General features: G+C 40.0%; 1 protein-coding gene across 1 annotated transcript in view; it reads left to right on the top strand.

Annotated features, from left to right (window-relative positions):
- Window positions 1–22,166, top strand: part of LOC122808028 (protein S100-A4-like) — a 112,863-nt gene extending 90,697 nt beyond the window's left edge. Inside the window, exon 3 of the mRNA XM_044079016.1 lies at window positions 21,646–22,166. Within this exon, the coding sequence (XP_043934951.1) occupies window positions 21,646–21,801 (156 nt within the window). The 3' untranslated portion in view covers window positions 21,802–22,166. The remainder of the gene's footprint in view (window positions 1–21,645) is intronic.
- The last annotated feature ends 1,305 nt before the right edge of the window (window positions 22,167–23,471 follow it).

Genomic DNA, 23,471 nt, shown 5'->3' with positions numbered 1-23,471 from the left:
TGCTTGCTTTACATAATTCTAAGGTACTTACATGCTACTTACACGTTTTGGTATATTGCCACTGATTCTAATATTTATTTATTTTATTTATTGACATTTGTTAATCAGGTTAGTCCAACTGAGTCAGGGGCCCATTTTCAGTGGAAACCTGAGGAGAAAAGCTCCAGAGAATTTACAATCTTACAAAAGATAAGCAACAAATACATAAGATGAGTTTACTAAAATTTACAGCTCTGTACTTATTAAAGCAGTGAAAATAATAGTACAAAACAATACCATAAATGAAATGCATTCTAAGTATTTAACCAAAGAGACATAGTATTAGGAAGACCTTTTTTTTTTTAAATATAAGAAGAACAGAATATAATTACATGATAGAGAGAAGTGGACAGAAAAAAGGTGAAAAAATACACCCAGACATGATCAAATCTAAACCTTTTGTTTGATCACAGCTTTTTCTTTCTGTATGTGCAAAATATTTTCTGACACAATTACTTCACTGTATAGAATGAAAACTAAATCAAAACAGCTTGCAAGTTTACATGTAATGTTACAGAACTAGGTGTATTAAGGGCAGACATTCTTTACACTTAAATATTAATGGTCATATGCCATTGAGCAGTCGTAGAACCCAGTATGCCTCCATACTACAGCTTATTGGGAGACAGAGTCAGGATCCTAAGAAGCCTGAATTTACCTACCCATGGTAGTTTAGCCATTATATTTGGTATACAAATAACCCACAGATGGGTCAAACACAGATATGTTTCCACTATCCATGAGGGACAGTGGTGCTAAAGTAGGGATGAATTCATGGTTATCCATCTTGTTGTGTCTTTCGGCTTTTCCCATTTAGGGGATCGCCACAGTGGACTCCAGTCCGCTAATGACTGACAGTAGATTTTTACGTGCCGAGTTGCCAGCCCTGATGCACAACCTTCAATGAAGGTACGCCCATTCATGCATGTCTCTACACAGAAGACGCTCTAGCTGAGAATTGAACCGGACAACGTCTTACTTTGAGGCAACAACACATGTTTATCCATCTACTCATTCAAATTAATAGAGTAAGAGTAGTACTTTGCTTTATGTGGAGTTGAACACAGTTCCATAGATGAGTTATCCTCTGTGATACATATCTATCCCTCTGGCACATTCTATTTATTTTGCCAAAGAGACTGAAATCCCCTTGAGCACTTGGCTATGATGCCACTGGACTTACGAAGAGGTAGTAAGTCTGAAAGAACAGGGTCTGTTAAAGCTCTATATGTGAGGCTCAGATCAACATTCAGTAGCCTGTATAAAACTGAGAAGAGGGACAAGGCTATGAGATGGTTTGCATAGTTATTACAATTTGTGTCCTTGATTTTTTAGTGATAAAGCATCATGGTCATTCCAGTTGTGACAAGTTTTTGGACAGATACATACCAAAATGGGCATTATAGTAAATAATCTGCCTAATGAGTGCCAAGTACAGTGGAACAATTACATCTCTGGATTTGTACAAAAGACCTTTAGCTGTGAGCTATTCAGTGATAAAGTACTTCCTTTCAACAGTTGATACACAGTGATCAAAGAGCAGCTCATTATCAATATAGGTGCCCAGATCCCTAACTGTGGGATACATTTTTGGGAGTGTGTTGTTAATGTGATAGTTACATGGAGAGTCTTGTTTGCTGAAGGATATGATTAAACCATTCTTGGTATTTAGCTTTAGTTCATGTTTTTTGGCACCAGCTATTTGTTCAGGACAGGCGCTCTTTGAGGATCTTGGTTTCCTCTCAGGAGTCTATGAAAACATCAAATTTACAATCAACTGCAAATGGTCAGCCACAATCTTTGATATTAGCTTTGACTTCTGAGAAGTAAATGCCAAAGAGGAGTGGCCAAAGGAAACCCTAGGGTAAACCGCTAGCGATTTGCCCTTTGGAACAGGTAGATCTTCCTATACAAATGTCCTTGGCTCTGTATATGTGCTTGTTGGACCTGACATTTAGCTTGGATAGTTTATCTATGATACCTGAGTGTGAGATGGTGTTGAACAATTTTGCAAGGTCTACATAGGGTGGTGCTGCGGTAGCATTGTCGCCTCACAGTTAGACGTTGCCCGTTCGATTCTCAGTTAGAGCGTCTTCTGTGTGGCGACATGCGTGAATGGGCGTTCCTTCGTTGAAGGTTGTGCGCTAGGCCCGGCAAGCCAGCACGTAAAAAATCTACTGCCAATCAGTAGCGGACCGGAGTTCCGCTGTGGTGACCCCTAACCGGGAAAAGCTGAAAGACACAACAATATATATGGTGTGCACTGTTTTGTCCTTGTCCATTGCTTCAGTAACTTTTTCAAAGTTGACCAGGTTAGATAGGCAGGACCTGCCCTTCACAGATCTAATCTGGGATGGTTCGAGATCTATAACTTACCTAAATCCTTATTTATTAAATCTGCAAAGATCCTTTCCATAGCCTTATAGATGAGGCAAGTCAGGCTTATTGGTCTTTAATAACTCAGATCTGTTCAGGCCCCACCATTGTGCAAGGGAATGACTGCTGCTGTCCTCTATTCATCTGGCAGAAAGCCTGTTTTGAGGAGGATATTAAATAGCTTCTGTGGGGGATCTGAAAAGTCATGTGTCAGACTGTCCAGTAGGCATCCTGGTATGTTATCTGGCTGTATGTTATGTTTTTGGCCTTAGACAGCACCTTGTTCTTGGGAAGTTTGAGTAGAGAAGAGTGTAGGTGCAAATATGTGATCTGAGAATACTAGAGTGTAGAGGGCATTGAAGTTTGAACTAATTTTGTCTGCAAGAAGATTGGCTATGTCATCTGAGTCCAAGTGTGGGATATAATTTACTATTAGATCTGCACAGTACTGGGCATTGTTTCTGAGATTCTCGTCTGGAGCACCTTCTGTGTGGAGTCTGCATGTCCTCCCCATGGTCGAGTGACATCTAAAGATGTGCAGGTAGGTGCGTGCATGAATAGGTGTGCCTTCTTTGAAGGTTGAGTGTCGGGCTGGCAACCCGACACCATAAAAATCCACTGCCAATCATTAGCGGACCGGAGTTCTGCTGTGGTGACCCATAACCGGGAAAAGCAGAAAGAAGACATAGAAGGCTTTGCATTTATTCTTTGCCTGGAAAGATATTTTTACCACATATCTGACTTTGGTTGATTTGATCAGGGTCTGGAGTTTCTTATTCAGTTTTGCAAGAGATTTACATAAAGGCATATACACAATGGGGCAAGACTTCATCCATATAAATTACTACTCCCAAGAATCTTTACAAAAGATCAGTCACCTGTGTATGAGCTTGACCCAATGGAGTAAGTTATGGGAGTCCAGAAGTATACCAGACAAACAGACACAAAGTGCCATTTGTGAGAGCAGCAATCCCCTTTCTTTACTTGGCACATAGAGCTGAGCAGCATATCAACTATACTGTTAAAAAGAAGAAAAGTTGTCATTGTTACAAACTAGGAAAAAACTACCAGCAATATCTTGTGGTGCAGTCAGACTTGTTAACACAGTCATATGTGCATCAAACCCCCTACCCAAAACACACATAGTGATGCTGCCAAGCTCCCTTCAATATAAGCTCATAAAAATTTACCTCTCATTATCATAATATGATAATGACCTAGCTTTGCCTTTATGCTGTGCTGAAGTGTGATACTGCTGCAGCTATTTGGTTGCAGACAGAATAAGGGATGAACCAGGCACAAGAGAGCTTAGCACACCACTATGTCTTATGCCCTCCTCTGTACAATTCATAAAGAATAATAGTGTTTGTACACCACCATTGTGGTCTGTAATCCATGTTTTTCAATCCTGATCCTATTGACAATGTATTTAATGTAGTATACTGAGTGTTAGTACTCCTCTGAACATCATGCATACATACCAGAGCCTGAAAATAGATCAGCTTATTGTGCGCTCACACATATGTGCATTTTTATGTCTGTGTGCGAGTGTGTATGTGCATGTGCGTGTGTGTGTGTGTGTGTGTGTGTGTGTGTGTGTGTGTGTGTGTGTGTGTGTGTGTGTGTGCATGTGTGTTTTAAGTGATATCTTTCACTCTTTCTTTCTTTCTGGTTTTTCACATTGCCCACGCTTGACTTAGCTTTCTTACAGCAGAGTGCACTGTCATTACATTTTTACAGATCAATATCCAATGCAGTCTTTTCACATTTAAGAGAACAAGCCTGTGGCTTACATTAATATTTACAAATGACAGAATTATCTACAAAATTATATCTGGCTAGGCTGGCAGCCTTTAAATATCTTTACACATCTCCACCCCTGGAGAACTCAAGCTAGTTTTTCACGTGACCCTTGGGAAACATTGCTTGAGAGGGATAGGTCTATCTGAGTATACCTTAACCCATTTCCTGTCTTGAGATCCCATCTGCATTGGCATTGCTAATCCCACTGTGGTACTGCACTGACATATCATCTGCTTGCAAACCTAAGCTCCGTCTTAGCAACTTGGCATTTTGCTGGCTGGCTCTCTTTAACCATGTTAGGGGGCTGTGATCTGTCACTACAGTGAATTTTCTTCCATACAGATAAGGTTGAAGGTTCTGCAGTGCCCACACTATGGCTAGACATTCCTTTTCTACAGCTGCATAGCATTCCTCCCTGGGTTGGAGCCTACGACTGAGATAAACCATATTCTCCCTGTGAAGAAATCTGGCTAAGTACAGCCCACACTCCATGGTTCGAAACATCCACCTGCACAAATTATTTGCTATAATCTGGACTGGCTAATACAGGGGGTCCTCCCAAAGCTTCTTTAAGCTTCTGGAATGCCTGCACACATGCTGTGGTCCACACTACCTTATCTGGCCTGTTCTTCCTTCTCAGGTCTGTGAGGGGAGAAGCTATGGTACTATAACTGGGAACGAACTTTCTGTAGTACCCTGCTGTCCCTAAGAATGCCCTCACCTGCTTTTTGGTAACAGGTGCAGGCCATGCCTGAATGGCTTCTACTTTGGCAGGTTCTGGCCTGATCTTACCACTCCCTCCTCTATGTCCCAGGTAGGAGACCTCTGCCATACCCATCTGACATTTGCTTGGCTTAATGGTCAACCCTGCCCTCTGTAGTCTGCCCAGCACCTCCCTGACATGCTGAAGTCGGTCTTGCCAGGAATGGCTGTAAATGGCAATATCATCTATGTAAGCAAGGACAAACCATCCTGCTCCTGCTAGGATATGATCTACCAGCCTCTGAAAAGTCGCTGGGGCATTTTTCATCCCAAAGGGCATCTTTGTGAACTCATACAAGCCAAAAGGGGTCACAAAGGCTGACTTCTCTCTACCACTGGAAGTCAAGGGCACCTGCCAGTAACCCTTAGTAAGATCAATAGTTGTAAGATACTTAGTCCCACCCAGCTGCTCTAGGGCCTCATCTGTCCCAGGCATAGTTTAAGCATTTGACTCTTGTGTGACTATTTAATTTACTATAGTCCACACAGAACCTGGTGCTGCCATCCTTCTTTGGCACCAGCACCACTGGGGAGGCCCAGGGACTGTTGGATCTTGAATTACCCCTAGTTCCAACATCTCCTGTATCTCTTTCCTCGGAGTCTGTTTGACTCTCTCTCAGGCACCCTATAAGTGGCCTGCCTAATAAGCCTTTGGTGTCCTGTATCCACCTGGTGCTGCACCAGGTGGGAGCACCCTGGTATCCTAGTGAACATGTCCCTAAACTACTGTAACACTGCTCATATTTCTCGAACTTGGGTAGGAGATAGCTGCTGGGACATTGCTACCCCTTCCACTGAGGTGTCATTCCGAGCCTCACTGAGGAGAGCAGTCATCAGATCTCCCTCAGACTCCTCCTGCAATCCACTACAAATGCTCAGCACAAGGGCCTCCCTATCATGGTAAGGTTTCATCATGTTAACATGGTACAATTTATGCCCCTGCCTCCTGCCTAGCAGTTCTACCATGTAGTTAATATCACTTACCTTTCTTACCACCTTGTAGGGTCCCTCCCAACCTGCCTGCAGCTTGTGTCTGACAGGAATGAGAACCATTACCTGCTGTCCTACAGCGTACTCTCTAGCTCAAGCATTCCTGTCATAACACACCTTTTTCTGTTGTTGGGCTTCTGCCAGGTTCTCCTGGGCCAAGCCCATGAATTCCCTGAGCCTTGTCCTGAGATTTAGGGCATATGCTACAACAGACTCCTTGTGAGGTTCACACTCACCTTCCCACTCATCTCAAATTAAATCTAGAGGGCCCCTCACCCTATGCCCATACAGCAACTCAAAGGGTGAAAAATTATGGATTCCTGGGGAACCTCTCTGTAAACAAACAGCAGATGGGGAAATATTTGTCCCACTCCCTCTTGAACTGGTCTGCAAATGCCCATAGCATGGACTTGATTGTGGAGTTTAACCTCTCAACAAGACCATTAGTCTGGGGATGGTAGGGGGTGGTCTTCATGTGCTTCACCCACAGTACTTCCACAGACAGGCCAGCAGGTCTGACATGAAATTGTCACCTCTGTCATTCAGTATTTCTTTTGGGAAACCTACCCTGCTGAAAAATTTTAACAAAGCATTTGCCACCTTTTCTGCCTCAATGGTGGACAGATCCACTGCCTAAGGGTATCATGTAGCATAATCCACTACCACTAGGATATACTTTTCCCTGTGGAACTTGAGGTACTCAGAGGCCCCACCATATCTATAGCTACCCTCTGAAATGGCTCCTCAATCACAGGCAAATATATCAAAGGAGCTCTCACCTTGTCTCCTGCCTTGCCTACCTTTTGGTACTGCTCACAGGTCCTGCAGTACCCTGTTACATCTCTGGAAATTCCAGGCCAATGAAAGTTCTGCATAATATGTCTCTTTGTACATTTTATGTGCATATGACCTGCAAAGGGAATATCATGGGTTATGGCTAGAAGTGCCAAACGGTAGGCTCTAGGCACTACCAACTGCTGTACCCTCTCACCTTTTAGCCCTCCCTCAGGGGTTAACTCTCTATACAGTAACCCTTTGTCCCAGTATACAGATTCCACCTTCCTTTGAGAATCAGGTGCCTCACTAGTAACCTGCCTCAGGCCTTGCAATGTAGGGTCTGAGAGGTGAGCCTGCCTCAACTCGCTGTTTGTAACCCTTCCCAGCTCTCCTTCCACAGGAAGTCTGACATCCTCTGACAGTGGTGCCTCACTGTCATCCTGGGTACTACTACTCACCTCTATTTTTACAGTCCCTCTGTCCAAGGGAACATCAGTACCCACAAGCTGCTGTGGCTCACATTCAGTCTCACTGTTACAAAGTATTCCCCCTCCCTGAAATAACAACCTCACCAGTCCTTGCTGCAAGTATGCAGTCTGTCTGGGTCTCCCCCAGGCTACCAGACCCACATGCTTTTCTCATAGCCTGACTGCATGTAATTGCATAAACACATGGTACTGCTTCATCCAGATCCTTCCCTATCAGGACATCTGCAGGATGGTAGTTTGGTACCCCTGTTGTCTCAAGACAACCTACTATTGGCATTTTGTCTTTCCCACTTACTGGCTCTCTCACCTTTTAATCCCCACTTTGCCTCCATGGATATCTGTATGCCACATGGCCCCATTGGTAGCATTTAAAACATTTAAACCTAGGTCCTGGGCATGTACCTGGACTAGTGTCTTCCCTTGCTACTGGCAGACTCTGTTGGGGCAGTCTGTGCTGCCCACCATGGGTCCCTTTAGACCCATGAGCAGTATTGGGGTCCCTTTCCTGTGCAGGGATGCCCTGCTTGCTAAGTATAGGTCTCCCTTCTTCCCCAACTCATCTGAAGTAGCACATTGTCTATCAGCTAACCAGATCCTCATGTCCTCAGGCAAAGTGCTAATGGCTCATTCCCTCACCAAAAAGGTCTGCCAGCCCTTCAAAAGTGGTGACCTGACATCCACTCACCCACCTATGAAAATAAGTGCTCAGTTCAGCAACATATTCATACACACTTTCATCTGCCTTGCATCTATGCTCACAAAACTTTTTCCTATACGTTTCAGGTGTTAGCTTAAAATATTCTAACAAGTGATTTTTAACAGCAGTATAATCAAAATATTCACAATCAGCAAGTTTAGATATTACAGTTACAGCTTTACCATGGAGTAAGGGGGTCAGGAACTATACCCAGACCCTTTGGTCAACATCATACTGTTTACATACCCCCTCATACATATGAATGAAACTATGAAAGTTATCCACCTCTTTAAACTGCGGAAGATACTTCCTGACCTTTTGTGATTCTGGGGTCCATTTACTCCATTCCCCATTAGCTCCATGACTCTGGTGAAGAGTCAGCATCTCCTTCTCATGCTGCCTCTGCCTCTCCTTTCCCTCAGCTTTCAGGCGTAGCAGTTTCTCATTCTCCTCAGCCTGCAACCGTCTCAGTCTGTCAGCTGCTTCTATTTCCAAATGTCTGGCCTCCAACTCAAGTCTCTTTAGCTCCAGATAGATTTTTACGTCCTCTGCAGAAAGGTTGAGCTGTCCATTCTCTGAGGCTGGTACATCTCCACTGCCAGTCTGATCATCCTCCTGGTTGCTGTTTTCTGATGCAGCTGTGACGAAGGTTGCAATCAGGTCTGCCTTAGTCAGGTTTTCATGCACCAGTCCCCTAGCCTGGCACATCTCAGCCAGCTGGCTCCTTGTCAGCTTTCCATACTCCTATGCTGACATGCTGCCTGCTCTCCCTGACTAACTAAGCTAACAAAAGAAATAAAACAATTGTGATCTGAACTCTGAGTATTCACTGCATGGCTGATTTAGAGTACAAAACACCTTCAGTGATCACTGTACACAAGCTACAGGAATTCACTCTACCCACACCACTACAAGCCAGTTAATATTTGCCAACCAATTCATATGTGGTGTGGATATCCCACTACTGTCAAACAATTAATATGTGACACCCGTGCACTGGCCCAGCAATCAAGGAGCCTAAATCCTCTCCACTAACACCAGTGAGGGGTGTCCATATAGGACAAGGATAATAAATACACATATAGTAAAGTACAATTTCCCTTAAGAGCACACAGAGATCACAGTCAGTCTGGGGCTGGTTTCTCCTCTTTCTCTCCAGGTCCCCAATAAAACTCTCCACTGGCACAGCTATAGGGTCCTGATCTCAGCCAGCTGGGCAAGCTAAAACCTCCAGCACCCTCTCTGTCCAGCCAGTGCTTTGTCTTCCTGCCCAAGTAGCTGACACACACACACACTTTGAGATAAGAGTTTATACAACCACACAGACACTCCTGGGGAAGGCTGGCAAAGGTTCTTCAGCTGTGCCCCTTTTACCCAGACTATACAGTAGAAATCACTGCCACCACCCAGCTAATATTTATCAGCTACTCAAAGGCCCTTAAAAGGATGTCCAATTATTACTGTGCAATATTATTATCTAAATGGTAAATGTAACCAAACAGTCAAGACTTATTTGGAGTGACTTGGCATAGTATCACTATATATATATATATATATATATATATATATATATATATATATATATATCTATGCAATGTACTCTAGAGCTTAAATTATCTCTACATAAAACAGCCACAGTTGAAAGGTTTAAAAATATTTAATAATAAATAATACAAACACAAGACAACACTTCTTACTACACAGTACCAGTCAAGAGTTCAGCGATCACAGAGAAATACTTAAAATAATACAGTAGCAAAAGTTCTGACATCACAGAAAAACAAACTATTCTAATCTTCCTATTTCCTAGCTATATGTAAGAGAAAACACAGTTATAAATAACTTAAATAAAGAGCAAAGCAGTGCTGGTGATGTTGGATGTTCTTAAGACAAAATGCTCAGAGCTTTCTGATTCTCTCTCTTTAAATTGATAACACAGAGCTGATTCACATGACATCATTCTTCACACTTTCTGGTGTTCCAAGGCTAACAGAAACTACATTTACATTCTTTACACCTGGTCAGAAATAAGAGAAATAAAGGACATTTATACTGCAAATTCTAGCCATTAACTCTGGTCTTAAAACAATAGGCAGGATGCCTCCCTCTAGACATATCGGCTTTGAATTTTGACATCAAAGACAGTCATAAAATGCTTGACTTAGCTTTCATACAGCAGAGTGCACTGTTGTTACATTTTTACAGTTCACTATCCAATAAAGAGAACAATCCTGTGGCTTACATTAATATTTACAAATGACAGAGTTATCTAGAAAATTCTATCTGGCTAGGCTGGCAGCCTTCACCTATCTTCACACCTACTACAAAATCTATCAGTTTAGCTCAGAGGGTTAAGGGTAAAAGCTGTTAATGGGCTCTCTCAATTTTTACTTGCAAGCCTTCTATCTCTGAACAAGTCACTTAACCAGAAAGGGTTCCCATGTTACCTCTGAAAAGGGAGAGGTCTGTGTTTACATCTAACAAATAAGGCATAAATACTGCTTGCAACTACAATATGACCAGTTTTGTACTTCAGCAACAAAATGTGACTTGCAACTATGATTTTGTGTCTAAACAAAAAGGCTGTCTACTCCTTCAAGCTTAAGATTTAAGTGTACCTTAATATATTTTTTAAGAGATTGCCACCATGATAAAAATTAAAAGGCATCCGTTAAAAAGCTAAACTGATTAATACCAGCTGTGCAGAACAGTGAAAGATAAAACCCCACCTATGCCCCAGGTTACCTAAGTTTGCTTACACGGCTGGGCAGGAGCCAAGTGGAGTAGACAGATGAGTGATGTGGCATATTTTCTCAATCTCAGGGAAGAGGGGGTGGATTCATATATCTGGAGAACACACTCCAAACTTGTATCCTCAGTGGAGAGTGGTCTTCATACGATGGTGCTTCTTGCAAGAGAGACAGGACATTTAAGGTTTTCATCACCCATGGAAGTTGTTGGCACCTCTTACAACAGCAAGCATGCCCACCATTGGGTGTCGATTCCCATGTGAAAGGTGGGGAAACCTTTTACATAACAAAAAAATCCTCTGATTGCTGCATGGTTGACAGTCATACCACTACCATATTCTAACTCAATAAAGGGATACAAATGGGGGGAATACAGTAGTAGCTTGGTGATAATCAGGAAAACAGTGTGAAAAAAAACAAACATGCTCTTACATGAGACCTTCCCAGAGAAGGAAATTACTGAACCTCTCTAGTAAGTAAATGGGTAGATTTTATTATAGTAAATGTTCTTTCACCACAATGGTTTTTGCATTCCTATCAAACTGCATCAGTGAGGGAAAAACAGTGTAAAATGAAATCTCATTAGTGTGGCAGCCCCTATAAAGCTATGTTAATGTTTAACAAATTGGAAAATATTAATCTTCTTCTTCTCCTGGCTAGGGGTCACCACAGTGGAACAATGGTCTGCAGAATGATTGGCAATGGAGTTTTTACAATGTCAAGTTGCTAGCCCAGCACCCAACTTTCTACAGAAGGCACACACATGCACATACTCACACCTAGCACCAAGTTCCCAATCCACCTACAGCATGTTTTTAGGATGTTGAAGGAAACCAGAGCACCCAGAGAAAATCCACACAACTGCAGGGAGGACATACAGACTCCACATAGAAGGCACCCCAGCCAAGACTCAAACCAGAGAACCTCTTGCTGTGAGGCAGCAACACTAACCACTGCACCACCATGGCCACCCTTAAATTTGGAAATGTTAATAACCTCTGAAATTGGTGTCAAGACATATGTACAGCAGAAAAGACTGAGATATGACAAAAAGCATGTTTATTTTTTTCATTTTTTTGGACAAGATTGTCCTTACTTTCCTCTGTTTATCTAGGTATTTTAAAATTGTATATCCTTCTACCTTTCTCACTATTATTTACATTCTCCATATGGACTTTGTATGTGCAGCAGTGCAAATAGTTTGCCTAGCTCATTTTCTGATATCTGTTTTATCCCATTCAATAATGCAGAGAAACCTGAACCTGCCCCAACACTCTGTGGGCATGATGCAGAAAAACAATCAAACATATAAGGAAATGTAAAGCATCACCAATTTACTTATCACTATATATTTAGGTTGGTGGAGTAGACTGAATGACCAAGTGAAAAGTCACATAAGGAGGATGTGTAGACTCTGCAGAGGAGATGCCTCAGCTAGTCACCAAACTGGACAAATCGGGTGTTGTGAGGCAGCAGGACTGCCCACTGTGCCACTGTAACCACTTATCACCATACAAATGTAACTATTAATATCCAATGTCTAGCTTTCTTTTCTTGCACCTGACAAGCATTGGCACCTTTTTCCTCCCTACCCATTCATTCCCTTGACAAAACCATGTGTAGTCATATTTTCTTTCCAAATCAAGACTCTGCTGCATTTCATAGATCACCAGGCCACAACTAAACATTTTCATAGGTAAATGTTTGTTTGAGGCATTTTCCTAATCTGAGTTGGACAGTTAGGCATTTTCCTGATCTGAGTTGGACAATTAGGCATTTTCCTAATCTGAGTTGGACAATTAGGCATTTTCCTAATCTGAGTTGGAGAATAAGGCATTTTCCTAATCTGAGTTGGAGAATTAGGCATTTTCCTGATCTGAGTTGGAGAATTAGGCATTTTCCTGACCTGAGTTGGAGAATTAGGCATTTTCCTAATCTGATTTGGAGAATTAGGTATTTTCCTGATCTGAGTTGGAGAATTAGGCATTTTCCTGATCTGAGTTGGAGAATTCTATTATGTGTATTATTCTTATTATCCTATCATGTCATACTGCAATCCCTGTGTTTTGTATCACTTTCTGTGATATGGGATCTCATATCTCATTCTCCAGTTCTCATCATTTACATTTTCTGATTTACTTCACTTTTTCTTTTTCAACTTATTCAGAATTATATATTTTAATTATTTAAATAGTTTCCCTAATCATTTACTCAGAACTCTATAGCTTTATATCCTTTATTAACCCATTTATTCCCTTTTGGTCACCAGCATGGGACAATGTCAAAGAGGGAGAGTCCAGGGCCAGAGCACTCAACCATCATCCTACAGAAAGTTAGAAGATATTTTTTGATGTTCAAATACACCTCCCCCCACCTCCATTCAGCTAGTACTATGCTCTGCCTACTACATTAAGCTCCTGCATGAGTGCATGCATCCTTTGCCTGCGGTGGTCAGCTACAGTGGATGTATTACTTGCCAAGGCTTACACTTCTAAATCCCTGTGCTTAATGAGGGCATTTTAGGGCCTTCCTGCAGCTGGTGCTTCTTAGGCAGGCAAAGTCTGCAGATTTTTATACACCCCCAGGATGGGTGAGCACTTGACTTAGCAGTTTCGCTCATCTTTGGCCAAATGTTTCAGTGCAAATGCCATTAGCTGAATCCTTCATTGTCTGTGTGATGTTCAGGGTCCAGCCCTCTGTATTATGGAACCAAATGACAAAATTTCATTTCACACTTTACAATTAATTTCTCTTCACAGCGCACAACTGTGTCTATCTCTTATTTCTTTACTTTCTTGTTTTTCTTCAAGGCTGCTCTCCAGATAGGCTAGCTCTCTTTCTCTCTAAACCTTATCTCTGTTTTAGCCTTTTGCTTCTCCTTAAATCTTTAAACATGATCATTTTATGCCAGTTGAGAACCAGAATGGTCTTTTTTCTTCTTCTTCTTCCCATTCTGCTTAATACAGGTAAGATAAAATGTTCACTGTGTTGCACTGTTACCTGTTTACTTCCTGAACAAACTCTGCTCCCCCATTATTTATTTATTTTATTTCTTTGAGTCACTTATCTGTCTTTGTAAAATCTAGCCAGGGAACCCCAAAACCCTCCATGACTTTTGCTTATGTTAAGCATGGATATCTCTGGCTGTGTTGCCCTTCTGAGAATCAAATTCAATACCACACCATCACAAACTGGTGAATCATGCTATCTCCTGAGAAATACCAGCTCCAGGAGGTCTGGGATATAAATGCTTTGTTAGAAACTGTATCTGTAAGGATATAATCTATAGCTGGCAGATTTTTGGCTACCAGCATTGCAACTTCCTTGCCTGACAGTTTTGCTGATGATATGTTATATATTTGATCTTTCTTCTGTAAGGGAAATCTGTAGAGTATACTTTACAAGTTATACAAAAGTTCAATATCTAAAGGATAAAACAGTAGAAACTTAAGCCACCAAAAACCCCAAATTGACAAAATTCAGTGAATGAGTTTTCTGGCAGTGTATCACTCTGGTGTGGCCTTGGATTTAACTATTTTAAGATAAGGAGACTTAAAGATGAAAGAGATTTGTTTTATAAGTGAAGGTGTTAATCTTTCATCTTTCAGCAGTTTGGTATTTCCTGAGGTAGAGCTTCACCTGTAGACATTTTAGTATTTACCATCCCTGCTTTTACTTCTGCCTCTTGAAATGAATTTATCCTGACACTGTAAGTAAAGCACCAGTACTCTGCCAACTTTCATTCTTGGCAGCACTTGTTTATTTCTTCCATTATAGCAAGTACTTCCTGCACTGACAAGCTGCACCAAGGTACGGAATGAGGTACAGTTGCTAATAAACTTATTTTCTGTTAGTGTTTTGTATTAGTACAAAATAACTGTCAACACCATTATTTAAAATCAACTGTTTTGTTTTGCTGAAAGAAAAACCTTGTGACATTTAACTGTGCATCTACCTTTCTAATTAAAATTTGTTGTACTTTTGGTCAACATCTTCATAATCATCAACACCCTTTCCCTCATTATTTTTCATGGGGTCAGGACATCATGTCAGCTCTCACCACATCTCTCGATTCAGTGCTACTGTCCTACTATCCTGACAGTTATTCAAAACTGCTACAGGTCTTCTCAGCCATCAGTTGGCTAGATGTCTTCATCTCCTCTTGCTGTCTTCCTTTCTTCCTGTCTGCACGAAAACTGTTTTACCAAATTGTCTTTTAGTTTCCTGCAACTGGAGCTATATGGCTTCAGTTCTGATGTCCTCATTTTTTCATCTGTCCCACAGTGTGCATTCTACTACCCACCTCAAGCACTTCGCCTCCATCAACCCAAGCTTCCTCAGGTGTTCTGTATTCACTGCCCATACAGAAGTATTGGTTGCTCTGCTGTTTTGTACGTCTTACTTTCAGTGTCTTTGGCATTCTTGCGATTTTCATTAGTTGTAAATTATCTTTCATCTATGAAGTGATTGCCTTGTTTTACTTTCTGGGTGAAGTGAAGTGTCCATTTTGCTAAGTTTACTTAGTGTGTGGCAAATGGAAATACATTTCTAACAACATTCTGCTGTGAAGTGACCTTTTGTAATCCAGTTGACAGAGGTATCATACTGGTGAAAACATAACTCTCCTGTAGCTAACAGTGAAGTCACCCTCCTGCTACTCAAGTGAAGAGACCCCAGCCCTTGCCTAGATCACTGACTGTGCCATTATTCTAAATACAGCAATCTTCTTGCTGTGATAAGTTAGTGTGCTGTATTGCTGTTAAAGCAATTTGCATCATTTATCGGTAAAGTAATAATTTTGACTAAAATCTGTTAGTGTGCTGTATTAATGAAAATCTACTCTGAATCATTTAGCATTGCAGTGAACTAATCTAATCTACTGCACTGCTTTTAAATTATACTCTAGCATTTAACAGAAGTATAACCATTGTTAAATTCCGTTAGGATGTTTTATTAGAGTTGTTTTAGTATTATATTTTTAAATAGCATTTCACAATATTTGTTGATTGTATCTAGGATGACCCATCTGAGTTGTAGCAGCTTACCAAGCAGTGGTGTACCATATTTTTTTTAATGTTTAACCCTTTTTAAATTTTTCTGTTGCACAGCCAGTATATATTTTCCTCTCTTTAATAAAGCACTGCAGTGTAGATACCTCACTGTAAAATCTCAGCCTCACCTCCAGTATTCATTTGTCATGCCTTACTTAGGTACTATAAAATCCTTTTTTACTTACTCCTAATACCATTTGTATAGGGCCTGTCAACATGAAACCACAGTCTGCTTTTATCCTTCCATAGCCAACCTGTTAGCTTCTGGAGTTTTCAAGGAGTGTAGCAACTGCCTTGTGTTCACAGATAACCCCTAAAGCTTATCAATTTCTGACACCATGCATGAAAGGTGTACACGAAAACTTCTCACCTGTTGCTAACACTGGTGAACAATATTCCAGCACTGCACATTATTCCACAGTATAGCCATAATAAGCCTACTTAGGCTGAGGCAGTGAAAAAAACATTAGCCAAGCTCACCAGGCACAACATTAACAATCCTCAGCCACTTAGAAAGACTTTTATTACTGCATCAACACCTTCACCAACTTTGGGTACCTACAAAAAAGGGCCACCATAACTGCAGGTTTATATCCCTAAACTCCTCAAAGCCTGAAGCTACTCCTGGTATGTATTAGTTATTGGAAATGTCATAGTCAGGCACATTGTCTCTATACTCACTAGGCTAAACAAGGATATAGTAACAGTAGTACCAAGAGCTCTAATGTCAGTAGGGTCCTGTTATATCTCCACTGGCCCTAATACAATTCTGACCTTATAGTTGCCCTTGTGGAAGTGAATGATGTTAAGGTGCGATACCAAGGAAAAGATGTAGAGACACACGCATGGCTGAGTTATCCATGTACATATGCAGTGGAGGTAAGGTTCTGGGTTTAAGCAGATTTTTCACATCTCCAAGAGTGATGCTTCAGTTCAAAGCCAAGATAACTGGCTTCAACAGCAATGTGGTTAAATTATATCATTTCAGTGGGAACTAATACATGTCAGCATGGCAGAGTCACAGCTAGGTCAACTGTCACCTCAGCAGTCCCCAGACTGATGCTTCCCCCTCTCAAAATTGTGGACCACAAAAAAAAAATTCCAAAGCCAAATCTGATGGACCAAAATCCATCTTAGGCACTTCATTTGTGTCAGCTCTGGCTTCTTAAACTGCTCTTCCTTCGCTGCCCATGTTTCTGTACCATATAGTAGTACTGGTCACACCACTGTTTTGTACAACTTACTTTTCAACTTCTTTAGCATCCTGCTGTTGCACACTACCTCTGACACCCTGTGCCAGCTAGCTGCAGCCACTCTGATTCTAGCTTTGACCTCCTCATTCAGACTTACATGCTCTTCAACCACACCTCAAAGATACTCTAAGCTGTTAACCTGTTCCACTATTTTCCCTTCTATTTCTATTTTAAACTTATTTTTGTTTCTGCTATTTGCTGCCATATCAACTGTCTTATATGTACTCAATTTCATCCCATATATCATCAGCTTTGCATTTCGGTTCCCCTAACCTTTGCTGAATTTCCTCTTCTGAGCCTGCATGTAATGTCACATCATCAGCATACAGCAGCTTTGTTGATCTGTCCCCTTCAACCTGTTTGCTAATGTAGTGCATCACTTGCATGAACAGCAGTGGGCTCAAAGCTGAATTCTGATGAACCCCCACTCCCACTGGAAACCCAACTGTGAGTCTGAACACTATTTGTACTTGTGTCATTGGTTTCTTGTATATAGCCCAGACTAATTCTACATCCATTTGGCACATGCACAGACAATGCACAAAGGCATCTGTCAATAAGGAATTTCAATTATATACCTTCTTCCTATTCACAGGACTGAATACTTTGTCAGCAAAGATACACTGTATTCACATTCTTCCTACAAGTGTATCTTTGTTCCAGCATTTAAAAAACATCATGTTCTGAATTGCTCTGTGGAACATGAGGTTCTATTACATGAAGGTCTATGCCCATATAATTTGTATCCAGAGGTATATTATAACCATTCCATGCATGTACCATCATGCTAACAGCAAAATTAGGTTTAACTAACAATACATAGTCAATCTTATTACATCCATATCCATCCCTTTATACTTATACATTCTGCACTTGTTCCAACTAAAATCATATTTACATCATTCTGATGAAGACCTCAACCTAGTGTTAAAGAAAACAATATGAACAATGCAAATTTCTTATGTGATTTGTTTTGCATCTCTTGCAAACCATGATTATTTGACTTTAACTATTAATTAAGACCTTTTCTAACATCTTTATCTAAGGGTCCTTAATTTTTCTTCCTTCCTATAGCCTTCATCTACTCACAGTCCACTATTCTCTTCCTCATATAATGCACCACAGTTGCTATCCAGTAACACAGGAGTACAAGTAATGTCATGTGATTGAGATGTACTTTGAGTTGTGTTTTAAAATATCTTGGATTGTCTTGCAATTTCTGACCATTGTATTAGTTGTGGTATGGAATTCCACACCTTGAATACAAAAGTTGAAGAATAAGGCATATCCTCAAGTAGTGAGAGATTTGAATTTGGGGACAAGACATTTGTCTTTGGAAAGTAATTTCCTGCTGGGAAGGTACCAATGGACATTTTTCAAAGAAGAACATTCATCAGATTAATACAGCACGTTGTGTGCAAATGTTGGCTGCATAAAAATTTTAAGCTATTTAAGAGCTGTGCATTGATATGATTTGTTTGATGCTGTGACAAAGGAGGATACTGCCAAAACAGCTATCTGGATATCTGTAAATAATTATATGTCATTTGTAAAAGTCAACATGATTTATATAAGATGCTTGTGTCACAACTGTATGCCACATGTATATCAAACTGCTCTGCACAGACATGTGTGTTAAAAGGTATTTTATAAAGTGCTTGTGCTTAAAATGTATCCACAGAGTGAGCTAATGGAAAAGAACATAAATGTACATGCACTGTTGTAACTGTTCAAATGTACATATTTTAACAGTGGAAACTGGAATACAGGAGGTTAACTTCAGAAAAATAACTGAAATTACTTTATAGGCTAGACCAGAGACACAATGTGTGTGTTGAGAAGCTTTCTGTATTGTCTTCAGAGTGAGCTAAGTACTACTTTTGAAAACATGAAGGAGTGTAATTGTTTTATGACTTCCAGCATCTGCCAAAGATCTGAGGTCTATGTATTTTCACAGGTAGATGCTAAATACTTCAAGTTTCCAGCAGTGTGGTTTTCACCTGGGATAGAGTCAGATGACAAGAAGTGATGTCATTCTGCAAGCTATCCCTGCAGTAATATTTGAGATGTTAATTTGAGAAGTCTCTTAGAGAAACACTGCATTCTGTATTCAGTCTTGGACCTGAAAAGAACCATTCACCACAACATCTGCCTTATTCTATAATAGTAAGTTATTAGGTATAGTAATTCTCATAGATTCCATCAGGAATATAGTGAAGTTTAGTTTAGATATTTTTTCTTTATTTATTTGAGACTGTCCTGCAATGTTGTTTTAAATATTTCCTGTGGTTTTAAACTCTGATGTCACTGTGAATATATCTTTATTATTGTCTTGTTCTTTTATTATTTATTATTAAATATATTTAACCCTTTCATTGTGGCTGATCTGTGTAGAGATATTCAAGTTTTGAGAGTACTTGCATGTTTATTTGGTGACACTGTCTAGGCCACTCCTGATAGCTTTCACTTGGTCAAACTACCATTTGTATTAATATTAATATTACACAGTAAGATTGGACACTCTTTGTTAAGGGCCTTAAAGTAGCTGATAAGGAGTTGAGTGGTGGCACTGATAACTATCTTACAGTCTGGGCAAAAGGGGACATAGTTAGTAAACCTGTGTCAGCCTTTCCCAGGTGTGTGTGTGTGTGTGTGTGTGTGTGTGTGTGTGTGTGTGTGTGTGTGTGTGTGTGTGTGTGTAAATCAAACCTCAAAGAGTGTGTGTGTCATCTACTTGAGCAGAGACATGAAGCACTGGTTGGACAGAGAGAGTGCTGGAGGTCTTGGCTTGGTCACTCGGCTGAAATGTCAACTCTATAGCTGTGCCAGTGGGGAGTCTTACTGGGGATCTTGAGAAAGAGGGAGAAACCAGCTCTGGACTGACTGTGGTCTCTGTCAGCACTTAAGGGAAATTTCAACTGATGCAGAGAGCTGTACCTGGAAATAATGTGTGTGTGCATGTTATCCTCCCATTGCACATCCCCCACTCTTGCCAGTGCTGAGGATTGAGGCTCCTTGATTACTGGTAAAGTGGAGGGTCATCACAGCTGTATCAGTAGCAAATTTTGCAATTTTGTTAAAAGTAAACGTTTTGCATGTGAAAGCAGGGCAAGTTTTTTAATGCATTTTTAATGGTGGCTTGAAAGTGGAGGTTAAATTTCAAGTTTTCATCAATGATGATCCCAGGCTATGTTACATGAATAAATTGGCTGATGCAATGGTGAATTGCTGATTATTTTTATGCGTGAATACAATTAGTTTTTTTTTTTTGGAGAGGGGGTCAGTTAGAGTTGGAGTTGGAAATTTTGTAGCCAAGATTCTATTGCAGATAATACTGCTAATATTTTAAGTAATAGTTCCTTTATTGTAGTGGCTGAGTGGATCAAGACTGAATCATCTCTATATTGTACTAAGGAAGCATGTATTGCAGTCCAAAGAAGTTCATTCATAAATATTTTAAACGGAGTTGTCCAAGTATGGATCCTTGGGTTACTCCAAGTATAAAAAGGATGAGTAGGGGGTCACTCCATTCTACTCCTTGGCTTCTATCAGGCAGATAGGTATGAAACCATATGGCAGTGGATGCATAGATGCTAAGCTTTTGTAACAGGCTTTCATGGAAGACTGTATCAAAAGTTTTAGCTAGATCTAGGGATAGTGCAGAGACTAGGTTATCTTCATTTCATTGGTGGTTAATGGTGTTAAAGAAGCTTATTGAGGCAGAATCTGCATTACGTAAGGGATAGAAGGTATTACCTAGAAGATGTTAGAAAAATAGTGATTTAAATGATTACCATATGATAGAAAGGATAAAGGTTTGTAAATGATGGCACTTACACTGCTTAGGAATGTAACCATATTTCCTTGAGAGAAGGGAACAGATTTTCAGAAAACCAGAAATATTCAGTGACTCTTAAATTAGACTGTAAAGAAAGGTAAATCAGTAATGTCACTTAGCTGACGAAAAGTGAATCTTGGGTAAATGGCTGATGGGTGGCAATAGCGTTGCTCTCTGATGCCAGCTTATACGAGGAATGATCAATGAGTTTTGGGACAAAAGACTTACTCTGAGTGTTCTTGGTAGAAAAGAAAAACAGAAAGAGTGAGAACATTTGTGAATGAGAGACAGACAGAGAGCGAGAGACAAACAGACAGAAAGACAAACAGGAATACAAATAAACAGTGAGAAAGAGATGTAATTAAAACAGAGTTTGCAGATTGTAAGCACAGAAAAAGTGTAATGAGAAGGCAACCAGCACTCCAAAGGATGATGCAGTAATGCTCCAAATGAGATGACAAAGAAAGTAACTTTGCAATGCAATTTAATTTAAAACATCTAAATGTATCTATTTCAAGAAATTTCCATATTTAGTTTCTATATGTAGGTGAAGCTGTGAAATATATTTATTATGCTCCTTTCATGTAATGAGAAGGCAACCAGCACTCCAAAGGATGATGCAGTAATGCTCCAAATGAGATGACAAAGAAATTAACTTTGCAATGCAATTTAATTTAAAACATCTAAATGTATCTATTTCAAGAAATTTCCATATTTAGTTTCTATATGTAGGTGAAGCTGTGAAATATATTTATTATGCTCCTTTCATGTTATAGTCTATGTCACTGAATAATACTTTCATTTCTTTCTATCTATTCCAGAAAGGAGAAGAGGATAAAATTGCAAAGCAGATGCTAGAAAACCTGGACACAAAAGTTAAAGACAACAAGGTTTCATTTGAAGAATTCATGAGCCTGGTGGTTACCATCTGTCTTCATGCACATGAATGTCAAATGAAAAATGAATGCACAAAGTGAAAGAGTAGAAGAAAATAAGACCACGAAAAAATAAATCTAAAGGATCTTACTTTCAATTGTTTCTCTCAACACTTGTATTAACAAATAATACATGTAGATGACAAATTTAAACTGACATAATTTATTATACATATTTCCTAATATAAATTGTTCAAGAGATAAAGTTTTATTGAGTGATTTTTTGTTGCATACCTTGATTCATTCCATTTTTTAGTTATTTCATTTTACTATATGCTCAAGTTTATCAAATCTGGATGCAGTTAACTCTTCTGTATTTATAGCTTTGCTTTCCTCAAATCTTTATATAGTGTCACTTTTACATCATACAAAAACAATTCATTTTGTAACAGTATGCAGAGACCAAATATGGGGTTACATTAATGATTTACAAAATACTAATATTTGTAAATGTTAAAATAATAAAATAAATGTTTAACTCCAAGTAAGCATGTTTCCACTTTCAAAGAACTGGGAAAATAATGCATGGCGTAATATCTTGTATAGTTTACATTAGCATTTCCTGTATACTGTCAACAAGATAGTGTTCATCTGTCATTAGCAATATTTTAATTCTCATACCTTGCAGGCCATTAGGTGAAAGTGTCTTTCCCTTTTATATAGTCCTTATTTATATTCTAAACTCCCTTTATCGAGGCATGTAATCTCTATGTTTCACATATTTGTACCCACACATAAGTCAGCTACACATACAGAGTAACAAAGCTACAGGGTAAGCTCTAATATCTAATAAAATTAAAAGAAGCTACACTACACTGCCATCATTTTTATTTTCCCTTCGCACTGTACAGTTTTATATTTTGATTATCATGGCTCTTAGTGGGTTATGGGAGTTCATGCTTTTCTATACTCTCATCTTGAGAATCTGTAAACTCTTCAAATTGTTCACAGGTTCATAGGTAGATACTAGGCTATCGGCCCAAGGCCCTATGTAATCCTAGCTAACAAGGTTCCCTGGCTTATGCCACCCAAGAAAGTTAATTTCCTATGACCCTGTCGAGCAGAGCAACAGAAGTGATCCCCAAGGTGTATTTCCTATTTCCCATCCGCTAATCAAGATTTTTCTTGAAGAGTGCTAATGAGGAACTTTGCTTGACATAGATGGATAGCTTGTTCCAGAGTATAGGAAGTCTCTAGGAAAGGAATCTATCCCTCGAGCATGTCCTGTTTATTGTGGTGACAAGGTTTAGGTCCCTGGAGCATGTAGCTCAGAGGGATTGGGATTTCTTTAGGTGTAGCATGTCCAACAGCTATGGGTTTAACATAGCTTTATACGTTAGGCAGAGATCGCCTCAGAGTAGGCGATATGCTACAGAGTAAAGCTGGAGTTTTCTAGGACGGTCAGTGTATGGCATCTCTTTGTGGCCAGTAATTCTCTTTGTGAGGTACTTCTGTGGCCTTTCCAGCTGCTGTAAGATGTCTTGTGAGGTACATTCCAAAAGGGGCATTGTACTCTATAATGGGTCTAATGAGTGCCGAGTAGAGGGGAACAATGATCTCTTTTTTCCTGGATGAGAACCCTTTTGTGATGATGTGTGCCACATAGAAGGATTTCCTGACTACTGTGATGATGTGATTATCAAAGGAGAGACTACTGTCCACCTGGGTCCCAAGGTCTCTTATCACACATTCGGAATTAAGTAGACTGCTGT

This window comes from Protopterus annectens, chromosome 8.part0, assembly GCF_019279795.1.
Source record: "Protopterus annectens isolate FY-2018-M chromosome 8.part0, PAN1.0, whole genome shotgun sequence".
NCBI classification, from domain to species: domain Eukaryota; kingdom Metazoa; phylum Chordata; order Ceratodontiformes; family Protopteridae; genus Protopterus; species Protopterus annectens.
This window is presented reverse-complemented; position numbering and strand designations above follow the sequence as displayed.